Source organism: Notolepis coatsorum (assembly GCF_963971535.1).
Source record: "Notolepis coatsorum genome assembly, chromosome: 7".
NCBI lineage: Eukaryota > Metazoa > Chordata > Actinopteri > Aulopiformes > Paralepididae > Notolepis > Notolepis coatsorum.
Window position 1 is genome coordinate 119718796 of NC_140171.1, and position 14441 is coordinate 119733236.

The 14441-nt window shown below is 44.9% G+C and overlaps 1 protein-coding gene across 1 annotated transcript in view; it reads left to right on the top strand.

Annotated features, from left to right (window-relative positions):
- abcg2d (ATP binding cassette subfamily G member 2 (JR blood group)) overlaps positions 1 to 14441 on the top strand; it is a gene marked incomplete at its 5' end in the record, with an annotated part of 68018 nt that overhangs the window by 41371 nt on the left and 12206 nt on the right. Inside the window, 4 exons of the mRNA XM_084318839.1 lie at positions 1165 to 1254; positions 2493 to 2617; positions 8738 to 8892; positions 9762 to 9851. Coding sequence (XP_084174965.1) covers positions 1165 to 1254; positions 2493 to 2617; positions 8738 to 8892; positions 9762 to 9851 — 460 coding nt within the window. The remainder of the gene's footprint in view (positions 1 to 1164; positions 1255 to 2492; positions 2618 to 8737; positions 8893 to 9761; positions 9852 to 14441) is intronic.

Consider the following 14441-nt stretch of genomic DNA (forward strand, 5'->3'; position numbering starts at 1 on the left):
AGTCTGTCTATATGCAACAGGTTATTATTAACCTACACCTCGGATCTAGTGACAGCTGTTTGTCAGTTTGTTATTGTTGTCAAGTTGACTACTTCTCTGGTAGACTTTATTCCATTCTTAACTTCAATAATACCTTTATAATGCACATACGGCGTTACTGGTAGTTCTGAGTATCTGTAAAGCACACAGGCACCACTGATCACTGTTAAACAGTCTTGGAACACGACGCTGACGTACAGTGCAGCCCAGTACTGGTCCATTGGAGACCTTTTTTGCGGCAGGCTTCTTTGCAAAAAATCAGGCCTTTATAAGTAGATGACTTTGCCTTTGGTACGGAGGTGTGATAAGCGGAATAATTCCTGCAGGATTAATCCTCTTACCTTAATCAGACTTTGTGCTTTTTGGGGGGGGGGGGGGGGGGGGGGGGGGGGCACAACCTGGTACTCACAAGCCCAAAGTAGAATTTGAAATAAATTTCAAACGTTCCTGCCCCCCCCCCCCCCCCGATTTCATGCATGGATAGGTAGACTACAAGGACTTAATGTCATTATATTCAATGTCATTATTTAGGGACACAAGTATATTTACCGTAGCTTATATGGCCCAAGTTATTCAGCCCCCACCCTCCCTACTTCTTCTGTCATTGGGTGCAAATTAGGGTGCCATGGAGGTCAGTCAGCTTTTGAAGTCTTTTCTTATTTATTTTTTTACTTAAAAGCTTTGTTTAAACATTTGAGCCATTATATATACATATGTGTCCTATATAGTAATATACAATTATCTATTTAATCTCTTTAAGTATTGTTCAGTCTAGCATTATAGCCCAAAATACCCTGTAGACGGTTTCACTTGCGTTGGCAATGTTTATTCAACCCAGTGTCTCAGGATTACTGATGGCAACGTCACAGTGATAGAACATTCTAGTATGTGTACCTTTTTCTATGCATTAATGAACAGTCAATCACATTTAGGAGAGCACACTCTCCAGCGGGCAGAGAGTAATATTTGGTTGATGAAGTGGCTCTTTCTGCACAATGGTGACATGATGTTCTGCTATGTTTGTGACTTCACTGTGGCATTCTTGACAATGTCATGATATAAGGCCAGTCATGTGTTTTGTTTCCAGTTGTCCAATAAACTGAACTCCCCTTGTTTCTCCTGTAGGATGGGTGCCCTCTTCTTCATCACCACTAACCAGTGTTTCAGCACTGTGTCTGCTGCCGAACTCTTCATCACAGAGAGGAAGCTGTTTGTGTATGTACTGTACAGTAGAGCAGAGGGTTCCCTGACTTTCAGACAAATGTAGGGGGTTAAATCACCTAGGGATACATGTGTGGGAATTGACCATATTCACAAGCCGGCAATTTTGCTCTTAGTATGTCATGCTCAGGATGGGATTCCTTTCCACCCTGTTCCCACCCAAGGTGGGAGATAAAGTTGGGACAAAACATAGAACTTCCTTGTTCCATAGAAGTTGATGCCTTCATCAGAAGGGCTGCACCTGGTGGTTAAAGGACCATTGCAGTCTTTTTGACAGGTGCATGTTCCAAGTCATTGTTGATTCTTCTCGTACAAAAATCAAGGCACCCTTATTATTTCACAATATTTTACCGTTACTGAACAAAAGTTGCTCCATTATGCCTTAATACGGTGTCTAAAGAGGAATTCTTCCTCAGATACTGTATTATATCACAATGGCAAACACCTTTCAGAAAACAAGTGACATATCAAATGTGGTGACTTTCAGTTTATGTGGTGTTTAAAACACATTTTCAGATACACTGGAAGCCAATGCCAGTGGTGAACATCGTGGAATATTTGAAAAGAGACGGTGAACTGTAGAAATTTAGATAGTAGTTTATTTTCTGTGGCCACAGAAAGTATCCTCAGTTTACAATCAGAGACAAGTGTAACACAAGCGTCTGACCAGAAAGTGAGAGAGCTCTGGTCAGACTTACAATAAATACACAGTTTGACACGATGACAAAAGATGACAAATTAATAACAGATATGACAAAAATGGAAAACAAGGATGACATTAGGGGTTTTGTCGTATCTGAAACAAGATTGATATGAAGACAACAAGAAAAGAACAAGATGTGATTTTCTTGGACATATGTCATATCTAAGTCAAGCTGTCCTGACCCTTAAGTTGTTTTAAGAACACCGTCAGACTGTCGCCTAGTGTCTGACTAGTTAAACTAGTTAAAGCTTTGTACAGAGCAATATGTATTTAGATTAGAACAGAGAAACATGACATTTTCTATAACATGAATCAGCAGACAATACCTATTTTTTCCTGTAATGGTAAAATGATGAAGGAAAAAAAGAGTGCTATGATTTTTGCATCAAGGCAAGAATGACTTTGAACCCATGTGTCAAAAACACCGCTATGGTCCTTTAAGTTCCCCAACACAGTTCTCCATCACACACACACCTGGCTCAGACATTAAAGCACAACCTGAAGAGTGTCTGAATTATTCCCCCAACAGGCACGAGTACATCAGTGGCTATTACAGAGTGTCGGTCTACTTCCTGTCCAAGGTCCTGTCTGACATCATCACTCTGCGCACCATCCCTGCCATCATCTTCAGCTGCATCGTCTACTTCATGATCGGTGAGATGGAACCACGACACGCCTCCGAACACGTTCTCAGCTCAGTGGTGGTCTCCGTCGTTCACTTTGTGTGTGCGTGTGGTGCTCCTGCCTGGGTCAGCGTGTAATAATAATAATAAACTTTATTTGTATAGCACTTTTCATACAGAAATTGCAGTTCAAAGTGCTTCACAGCAGTAAAAAAAAATTAAATAAAAAACAGGCATAACTGAGCATAAAAAGGATAGAGAGGTAGCAAGGTAAGGTAAATCACAGTTTTTCACATTAGGATCTAACATCCCAATAGGCCTCTCTGTTTACGGTTTCGTTCAGTATAATAAAAATAATAAACAGTAAAAAAGTGCGGTTTGATGCAATTAAAAAATAGGCAATACTAAAAATAATAAAATAAAAACAGAGTAAAAAAGTGTGATAAAATAGTTCAATAAAAATATACAATAACATTTACAACAGAGCATCGCTCATAACACTTAATAGAACAACAGAGCAGTGCATCACTCTTAATACTTTTGAGTTTCTTTACAAAGTTCTAACATACAACAGAGTAGTGCATCGCTCTTAACACTTTAAGTTTATTTACAAAGTTCAGTTCTAAATGACCTTATAGAACAACAGAGTGTAGATCAAGGCAATAACTGTCACGATGGGGTAGGTAGAATGCAATAATACAGAAAGGGAAGGAATGGAGGAGGCAGAGGCGAGGAGTGAAGCTTGGAGAAGGGTGTTTACTGTAGAATCCAGTGCAATACAAGGAACATACAGAAACGACATAACAAACTTCACAAAACAAAACAACAAACACTAAGACTTACTAGAGGGAGAACGGTGCGACACGACGTGGATAGGAACAGGGGGTAACTGGAGGTATGTCGCCACAAGGAAGGGAGGACAGACAGACACCTAAATACCCAGACTAATTAACAAATCAAGAACACCTGGTCAACAGAGAATCACAACACAACGACCAAAGGCACTGACAAACTAAACAACAACTAGACACTACGGCAATGACACACAACAACACAACAAGGGGTGACATCACACATAGACAGGAGTGGCCCAAAATAATAAACAATTAGACACAAACTCTATTATTTGGAACCAGAGCAAAATGGCCGCCTGTACCAACAGGCTAGTCTGGCCACTAGAGGGTAGGAGACCAATGTCAGGCCGAGGGCCAATGTCAGATGGAGGGCATTGCCCAAAGTTAGGTGGAGGGTACTGCCCAATGTTACCATCCTGCCCAGTCCAGCCAGGACCGGGCCTAGGATCATGACAGTACCCCCCCCTCAACGGGGGGCTTCCAGACCCCCGAAAACAACGTCCATAAGCAGGTGAGGGAGGAAGCCGGAACCCCGGAGAGGACCCAGGGAGAGGACCCGAAGAAGAGGGACCAGGAGGCTGAACGAAAAACCCAGGAGGGGCATAGCAGCCAGGGGGGTTGAAAACGGGCGCAGATGCCCGGAGAGGGGGGGTGGGGACGAGAACAGAGGCCCGGGGAGGAGGACTGGACCTGGGAACAGAGGTCCGACGAGGGGGAGTGGGGACGGGCACCGAGGCCCGACGAGGAAGGCTGGACCTGGGAAGAGAGGCCCGACGAGGGGGGGTGGGTACAGGTGTAGAAGCCCGGGAAGGGGAGCTGGACCCTGGAGCAGGATCCCGGGCGAGAGACCCTCCAGCCGCCGGACCCGGGGCCAGTTCAGGAGAGCCGGACCGGAGGTGCGGCGGCGACGACCCCTGGAGCAGTATCCCACGCAGACCACGGCGAAGACCACGGCGAAGACCCCGGCGAGGACCACGGCGAGGACCAGGACGCTGATCACGGCGCAGAGCTGGACCAGACGGGGAGCCAGGATCCGTCGAAGAGCCGGGAGCCGGCACGGCAGCCGGACCAGGTGTAGAGTCCGGGCAGGGCGTGGAGACCGGATCGGTCTCGGCGGCGAGGCTTGGTGTAGGATCCGGAGATGAGGAGCCAGGATCCGTCGAGGAGCCGGGAGCCGGCACGGCAGCCGGACCAGGTGGAGAGGCCGGGCAGGGCGTGGAGACCGGATCGGTCTCGGCGGCGAGGCGTGGTGTAGGATCCGGGGATGAGGAGCCAGGACCCAGAGCTGAGGCTGGACTGGGCGTGGAAGCTGGACCAGCTGTGGAGGCCTTACTAGCCATACTAGCCTCGGGGGCTAGGCTAACTGTGGGCCCTGGACTCACTGTGGGAACTGTGCTAGCTGAGAATGCCTGGCTAGCTTGGGACATCTGGTCCGTCCCAGGTACTAGGCTCACCCTAAACCTGGAGCCTAGTCTGGCAGTGGAGACTGTGCTAGCTGGAGACATCTGGTCTGTCTCAGATACTAGGCTCACCCTGAACCTGGAGCCTAGTCTGGCAGTGGAGACTGTGCTAGCTGGAAACGGCCGGTTAGCTATTGAAACGAAGCTAACGGGCGGAGCTATGTTAGCTGGGGACGGCTGGTTAGCTATTGACACGAAGCTAACGGGCGGAGCTAGGTTAGCTGGGAGTGGCTGGTTAGCTATTGACACAAAGCTAACCGGCGGAGCTATGTTAGCTGTGGACGTCTGGTTAGCTGTCTGAGCAAAGCTAACGGGTGGAGCTGTACCCACTGGAGACGTCTGGCCATCGATAGTGGCGGGACTAACAGGTGGAGCCGTGCTAACTGGGGACGACCGGTTGGCTATTGGCACGAAGCTAACGGGTGGAGCTATGTTAGCTGGGGACGGCTGGTTAGCTATTGACACGAAGCTAACGGGCGGAGCTAGGTTAGCTGGGAGTGGCTGGTTAGCTATTGACACAAAGCTAACCGGCGGAGCTATGTTAGCTGTGGACGTCTGGTTAGCTGTCTGAGCAAAGCTAACGGGTGGAGCTGTACCCACTGGAGACGTCTGGCCATCGATAGTGGCGGGACTAACAGGTGGAGCCGTGCTAACTGGGGACGACCGGTTAGCTATTGGCACGAAGCTAACGGGTGGAGCTATGTTAGCTGTGGACGTCTGGTTAGCTGTCTGAGCAAAGCTAACGGGTGGAGCTGTACCCACTGGAGACGTCTGGCCATCGATAGTGGCGGGACTAACAAGTGGAGCTGTGCTAACTGGGGACGACTGGTTAGCTATTGGCACGAAGCTAACGGTCGGAGCTATGTTGGCTGTGGGAGGATCTAGGCTGACCGTAAGCCTGAGAACAGTCGGCAGGCTAGCTACCCTAGCCTTCGGTTTATGCTTCTCTATGAGGACAGCAACATGTTCAGCCATCTCCCACATCGCCGTCTGCAGTGTCGGATTCTCAGTGGCGACCTGGTCGATCTTCCGGAGTAGGAACCCCCATTTGGCCAGTGAGTAACTCTTCATGTCACCGGCCATCAGGGTCAGGACAACGGTGATGGTATCACTTGCCCTTCCTGCTGCATTCGTTACTGTTGGTGGCGACATTCTGTCACGATGGGGTAGGTAGAATGCAATAATACAGAAAGGGAAGGAATGGAGGAGGCAGAGGCGAGGAGTGAAGCTTGGAGAAGGGTGTTTACTGTAGAATCCAGTGCAATACAAGGAACATACAGAAACGACATAACAAACTTCACAAAACAAAACAACAAACACTAAGACTTACTAGAGGGAGAACGGTGCGACACGACGTGGATAGGAACAGGGGGTAACTGGAGGTATGTCGCCACAAGGAAGGGAGGACAGACAGACACCTAAATACCCAGACTAATTAACAAATCAAGAACACCTGGTCAACAGAGAATCACAACACAACGACCAAAGGCACTGACAAACTAAACAACAACTAGACACTACGGCAATGACACACAACAACACAACAAGGGGTGACATCACACATAGACAGGAGTGGCCCAAAATAATAAACAATTAGACACAAACTCTATTATTTGGAACCAGAGCAAAATGGCCGCCTGTACCAACAGGCTAGTCTGGCCACTAGAGGGTAGGAGACCAATATCAGGCCGAGGGCCAATGTCAGATGGAGGGCATTGCCCAAAGTTAGGTGGAGGGTACTGCCCAATGTTACCATCCTGCCTAGTCCAGCCAGGACCGGGCCTAGGATCATGACAATAACAGTGTCCACTGATGACTCAGACTTGGACTTGGACTCAAGCATTGACTGCATTCGGACTCGGAAGCAGGTGCAGACGAGGACTCTGACTTGTTAATTGATAAATAGTTATTTATAAAGAAATATATATATTGCAATAGGCCCTAATCATTTGGCATAAGATATTGATGGCTAGTGCATTTGTTTGGCTATTGTCACAAAAAATAAATAAAAGATAAACTCCCTTTGAAATGGTGACTGTTACAAAGGGTCAGATTAAACCGAATATATGTATTTATTTATGGATATATATTGAATAGTATTTGTATGTCGTTTGATATCCCTTGTATATTCTTTGTACATATACACGGAATATCCCTTTAGCCTACTATAGCCCATAATATTTCGTTCTCCTATTGGATGGCATGCCACCAGTGCCAGTGCCGAGCCCCTAGAGCCGACTTGAAAGCTACCGACATGACTTGTCTCAACATGCCCGCTTCTGCCCAGGGCTACGAGACAGTGAGCAGGCTGGCACTTGATTATTCCCCGTACATATAAATATGGCGTAGGTGAATACTGAGTTAGTTCGCCCCTTTTCAGTTCGAGTTGAAGTTCAGTCTTGTTCAGTTACCCAAGTGACGTCTCACCCACTATGCAACGTGCGGTAGAGTAGGGCTCGTATTGCCTCAAATAGAGTCGTGTTATCCTACTACGTTTGTTCAACGTATCGTTCGCTATTTACTAGTAAGCCTTCATTACGAGTCAAAGACCACGTGAAGTGGGTAATTGTGTGTCTACATAGAGCACTTATTGCCGCGTGCTAATAGGATAGTAACGTCAAGTTCAACCGTGGACCACCGCGCACCGGAGGATCTCCCCGGCGCCAGCAGAGCCACTTTCCGGCAGGATTATTATTATTATTCTTCATTGCTTTGACTGTGGCTGCTGGAGCAGAGAACCGTCTACCCCGCTGCTGTGTGGGATCTACCGTGAGGACATCATTCGAGCCCGTCTCAAGGAGAGACTCCACGGCTTCACCTGTGCGGCGCGCACCCTGGGATTACAGCTGCCGTTTTCATCCGCTGCTCCAGGGAGTAAGATCGCCCCCCGAGCAGGGCTTGTTGAAGTCCCTGTGGAACCCATTGACTTTGCATAGAGCATCGCCTCCCCCTGCTGGCTTACAACCGGTAGTACCCCCCTTTCTAGCTATCTCCCCAGAGTACCAGAGATATAATTCCTAATATCCATATTGACTTGCCTACGCACATTCTTTGCCTTATAAGCGCATCTAAGTAATGTAATATAATATTCTTGCTGTAATAAATATTCTAAACGAGTATTTGTGTGGAAACCGTTTCATTGTGGAGGAGTTCTCATTTGATATACTTGTGTACGGTATGGCCAGTAATGTACATAAGACGGTAGTGGTTTAATGATACCATACTTGATTAATACAGTCAGGGAATTGTACCCCTCAGTTACAGTGACCACTGTGTCATTTATGTTTAATGTAGACCTTTTTTTTTTATTTGTACGTCAGCTCTTTGACTGCCAGAGTGGAGTGGACTCAACCTTGGTGACTTGGACTCAGACTCTGACTAGGGTGATGGGGACTCGACTCAGACTCGACTCTGGCTCTTCTTTGGTGACTCAAACTTGGACTCTGTGTTGGGGGGTGATTCCCATAACTGAAAATGTATCTCTCTCACTGGAAAGAGGCGAAAGACTCAGTTTCTTGGAATTATAGCTGACAGAAGGACTTGCTAGACCGACAGACCCTACAGTACTGAACTCTGTTGCCTATACTATAATCTATAATCCATAATAATCGACTGTCCACACTGCCTATAACCGTCATATGCCTTCATTATACCACTGTATCCAATCCAGTCTATCCATATAACACTGTATGATAGCAATGTACAATAACACTGTATATATACATGTATCTATCTATATCTATATATCTCCACACACGGTATATAAGCTTATATAAAAGCATCCACCAATGGCATGTATTTTATTTTGTGTGTGCGTGTGCCTGTGTGTCTGTTCAGGGTTGAAAGCCACAGCAACAGCGTTCTTCATATTCATGTTCACCGTGACCCTGCTGGCTTACACAGCGACAGCCATGGCCATGGCCATCTCAGCAGACCAGAGCGTTGTGGCCGTAGCCAACCTCTTCATGACCATCACCTTCGTCTTCATGATGGTGAGAGGAGGAGGGATGGATGGATTGAAGGAGGAAGAGAGAGAAAATAGGCAGGGGGGGGGGAACTGTACATTGGAGGGGGTTGGGTTAGGACATTTACAGGGGCCAGTTTCGAATTGCAGTCTCCCGTAGGTGCTCTTTGAGAGTGGTTTTGAAAGTGGGTAGTGATTTGCATTCCTTTACAGCTGTGGGTAGGGTGTTCCACATTGATGTGGCATAATTGCGAAACGTGTTTAGTCCCTTGTTTGAGCCGAATCTGGGTTTAACATGATTTGTGGAGCTCCCTCTGGTGTTGTGGTTGTGGTATTCACTGACCTTTGGGAAGTATTTTGACATGTACATGGGTACCTGAGTGGTGTAGTGTATCTTGTAGACCAGGACCATTGCAAGTTGCTGTACTCTGTCGTGTGACACCTGTAACATAGTGTAAACCTTGCTAGCTTGAATGACACCTGTAACAGTGTAAACCGTGCTAGCTTGAATGACACCTGTAACATAGTGTAAACCGTGCTATCTTGAATGACACCTGTAACATAGTGTAAACCGTGCTAGCTTGAATGACACCTGTAACATAGTGTAAACCGTGCTATCTTGAATGACACCTGTAACATAGTGTAAACCGTGCTAGCTTGAATGACACCTGTAACATATTGTAAACCAGAGGTTGTGGGTACAGTAGCTTAACGGGTAGAGCATGGCGTCAACACGGCCTGCGTTACAGAAAGTGTTCGATACTCCCATGGGGGTAAAACATACTGAAATATGCTGGTTTCAGTTTCATACATAGTATGCTTTTAAGGCGCTTTAGGTAAAACTGTCCCAACAAATCAACATGTTTTGAAATTCTTTCCTCATTGTGATGTTTTCAGATCTTTTCAGGTCTACTGGTGAACCTACCCAGTATCATGGATTGGCTCGCCTGGCTCAAGTACTTCAGTATCCCTCGATATGGCCTAGCAGTAAGTCACAGCTATCTCTGTATTATCTTTTTGCCAAGGCATAAAAGAGAAAAAAATTTGGTTCCTGTTGGTTGTCAGTTAAGGCCATTTCAGGGCCATGTCAGTTAAGGTAGGGAATTTATTTTATTGAATCTTTTATTGAATTTTTTCCCACAGCAACTATGGATAGGGAATTTCTTTAATTAAAATGTTCACGACAACATGGATGCATGTACTCTGCCAGCATGTTTAATATCCATAATACTAAAGGTGTGACTAAGATTTTTATGAAACTTTATTGTACATTTTAATATTTTTAATATACCGGTATATATTTTTTTAACTCTTAATAAATTGGGTTGCACCTAAATCGGCAGGGTCGGTCGGCCGGCAACCGGAACCAAACCATTTTTTCTTTTAGGCCCAAGCATGGCCAAGACTTGAGACCTCAAGAGCTTTCATGATGTTTGTTGCTCTTAGTTAACACTTTGGTTGCCAAAAACGAGAAATCTCGTTTCTGTGCCCCAACCGTTCAGTGCCATAAACGAAGATTCTCGTTTCTGGGTCGTTTTTCCTTTTTTCGATTTTAATACCATATTCAATCTCAGGGAGCTGTGTGTTGCCTGAAAAATGCATAGTGGGAATCCGAAGGTGCAGTACCGGCCGCATCCTACCAGGCGGCGGTATTGAGCACCATTTTTAACATTGTATCTTGGACTGTGGGATGACCCCAGGTCTCGGCTTTAATTTTTTCTTCTCGGGGAGGAGCACAGTTCTGCCGGTTACATTGAAGCCTGTCAACTATGCCCAATCCGTATGTTATGGTAGTTTATGCCGTCGACCAAATGGGCATTGGATCTACCAGATGACGATCAAGAAATTGGAATATGCTTTTTGGATTACTCCCGGCCACAGGTAAGGGCGATTTGACGTCAATTCAAGCTTGATCCTGCAATGCTTTCATACCGGTCGGGCTGATAACCGTTTTTAGTGTTCAATGTGAATGCCGTTACTGACGATTGAATAATCAGAAACGACCCCCCCCCCCCCCCCCCCCCTCCCCCCATTTCATGCATTCATGATGGAACATAATACATATATTGTAGATTTGAATCCATAACAATAGCGGGTTCAGGCAAGGAACGCTAGCATCTACAATGTAATCGACGTGTAGGGCTATAACTCAGCATTTCATGAATTACGCTAGACCGCTCTAAAACCATACTTATATTCACCACGGTATAACACGGGAACGTGTGGATGGAATTTGTTTTCCCTTTTTGCATCTTGACCCGGAAGAAACCCAGTGTCAAATGACTATAGTATTGTATCCATAGCTATATGGTTATAGCTCTACAAACAAGGTGACCGATTACATTGGTTTAATGGGTGGCATGAGGCAATGCCTTCCCAGAAGAGGCGTGGCACGGAATGTGTTAAGAGATGCTCTGATACTGAGATATGAGGCTGATACCAGGCTAAACAGACCATGATGCTGATATCAGATATGGGGCGGATACCAGGCTAAATAGACCATGATACTGATAACAGATATGAGGCTGATACCATACTAAACAGACCACGATGCTGATATCAGATATGGGGCTGATACCAGGCTAAACAGTGTTAATACCATAAGTCGTACTTTTGTGTTGTGTTCAGTAAAAGTAATGAATTGGATTTGATTTGTTGGTTATTGCTGGGTCCTTACAGTTAAAGTTAACAGATTAAATAGATGCACAGTGTACTCATACTGTTGGTCCTTGTACGCATTATCATGTGTTGTGCAGGAAAAACAACTCTGATGTGCTCACTAGAGCCACCAGTGGTCACGTTTTCCTCATCTACACATGTTTAACTCAATCAGCGCCAGAGGGCGCTGTGTACTGTGTTGGTTAAAAGGCCAACGCTTTAAAGTATAGGAATACGTGGTGATGTTTGCAGGGCTAAAACTATATTTTATATTATAGCTATGGATATAATACTATTGCCCATTTGACATCGAGTATCTATCGTTTAATATGTACAAAAAAAATTTCATCCATACATTCCCGTTTATACCGTGGTGAATATAAGTATAGTTTTAGAGCGGTCTAGGTAATTCCCAAAAGGCTGCGTAATAGCCATATGCGTGTATTCTACTAAAAGCTTTGTCGTTTCTTGCCTGGACTAGCTACTATTCTCAAATCAAATCTAGATTATAGGTATTATGTTTCATCATGAATGCATGAAAGGGGGGAGGTTGTTTTTTTATGTGTTGATCGTCACCAACGGAATACGTTACACAGTACATTACGCACATACCCTCCGATCGCAATGAAGGAATTATTGGATCAACGCAAGATTGATACCATATAGCCCTTACCTTGACTAGGATCAAAAAGAATATTCCAATTATCTGATCGCCATTCCAAGTATTGATGTTGATCGTGTCCATAACATAATCCACCAAAGAACATGAATCGGGAGTGTTTGATTCTTATAAATCCATGCGTTATAACCGCTCGTCATGCCCGACTAGGAAAAACCCGCCCGGACCTATTTAATCGATGCACACCCGAATACAGAGAGTTTCAAAGGATGTGTAATACAGGCCACAACCCACCAGGTGGCGGTATTGGACGAATATATCGGAATTGGATGAATTATATCTCATTCATTCCATAAGAACGTAGAATAAACATTTACAAACTTTTTTTTTTAAATGGTCCATTTGCATGTTCTTGGTATCTGATTCTAGGGACATCTATGGATCTCAGGGAATGTATTCCCAGTGTCAGAAATACTATGTCTGTTACTAGGCTTGAGTAAATTGTAATGAACCAAATGAGAATATCAATTAAATATATTTTTTTGACTGTGAATAACACCATGCTAAAATTGACCAGACCTAAAAAATCTAAGCAAATTAATAAAGGGAAGATGATTAAACAGAAGGTTTTGTAGATACAGTACTGAATTCTGCCATCCGGACACATGCAATTTGAAATATGATTATAGAATATAAAATATCAGGCCTAAAATGGTTATGCGATTAAAATGTGATTAATTAATTACAAATCCTGTAATTAATTAGATAAAACAGCACTATTTATTTATTTTTGTTTTTTTTACCTACTTTTTCTCCTCCTTTTTCTGTGATTTTTCTCCCATCCCAATTTCCTCTCGTGCCAATTCTCCCTCCCCTCCCCTGATCGTTGCTCGCATGTGCCCCCCACTGGCCGGTCATAGGGAGGGTAGAAGCCCATCACATGTCCCCTCCGATACATGTGGAGGCAGCCAGCCACTTCTTTTCACCTGCCAGCGCGGACTCTCATTGGCGAGGTGTAACGTGTGGGAGGCTCTTTGTCTTTGCTGTGCAAGTTCCCTGAACAACCTGTAGGAGTCGCTGTTTACAACGACCAGATTACCACCCATCGACTTCCCTCCCGCTGACTCTGCCAATTGAGTTAGTATGACGGCCGGCCCAAGCCGGAGGCAACACTGACAGCCAGATTCGATACCGGTGTCTCTTGCGTTGGTGACGAGCGCAATGTCCGCTGCGCCACCCAGCCACCTGACAGCACTATTTATTATTATTATATTGTAAAAGAAATTATGCATTGAAATGTTTGTAAGTCTCGACGACATTGAAAATGAGGGTGACCTCAATTGTCCTTTTCGAGAATAAATAAAGGTTTGAATTGAATTGAATTTTTAAAAGTTCTTATCCAGGATAAGCTGTTTATATGCATTTCAGAATCAGGTTTATTGCCAAGTACGTTTGCACAATACAAGGTATTTGTTTTTGGTACGTTGGTGCATACATCCCTAATATCCCTCGCATGCATGAATGAACAGAATATTCAGATTATAACCATGGAAACAGGAGCTATCACAGACTGGAGAAAAAGAAAAGGGCAAATGGGATGCATGAACACTTTAGGCAACCAACTTGCGCTTCCGCGTTGCTCTGAATTGCTCTGATTGGCCGAGCGTGCGCATGAGCCGCGACGCGCTCCTCAGAGGCAGGAATACTTTTTTTTTTATCAATTTTTTTTTTATTATTATTAATTACATGAAACAGGACAACACAATAACCACAGTAACAAAAAACATAACTTCACAGGAGAATAACAAACAATAATAATACAGAATAATAAATTATAAAGACAAAAAGAAAAAGAAACAGCGTCCAACCTATCAAATATAGATGGCTACTTCAATAACAAAAAGGGTCTTCAAAACATGGCAACCTTTCCCCACCTTTACAAAGTGGAGTGACTTAAAAGATTGTTTATGAGAGTGTTGCCGCAGATTTACTGTAGATAGCCTAGGTCCCTTACACATGTTCAAGGCTGCCAAACTCGCAGAAGGTAAAGTGTAAGAAGAAAGAAATTCTTCCTCCAAGTTGGTTGACAGGTCAATCAGTCTGCCAATATTAGTCCCTTGGGGAGATGGCATGTGAATTGACATATAGCGCAGAATAGCTAAATACCAACCCCCCCTAAAATCCCCCCAGTCAAAGTTAAGAAGGACAAGACAAAAACCAAGACAGACAAGACATTTCCTCCTCCCCCTCCCCAGAGACCGCCGGACCCCCCCGATCAAGCGCCCCAACCCCGCTCAGCC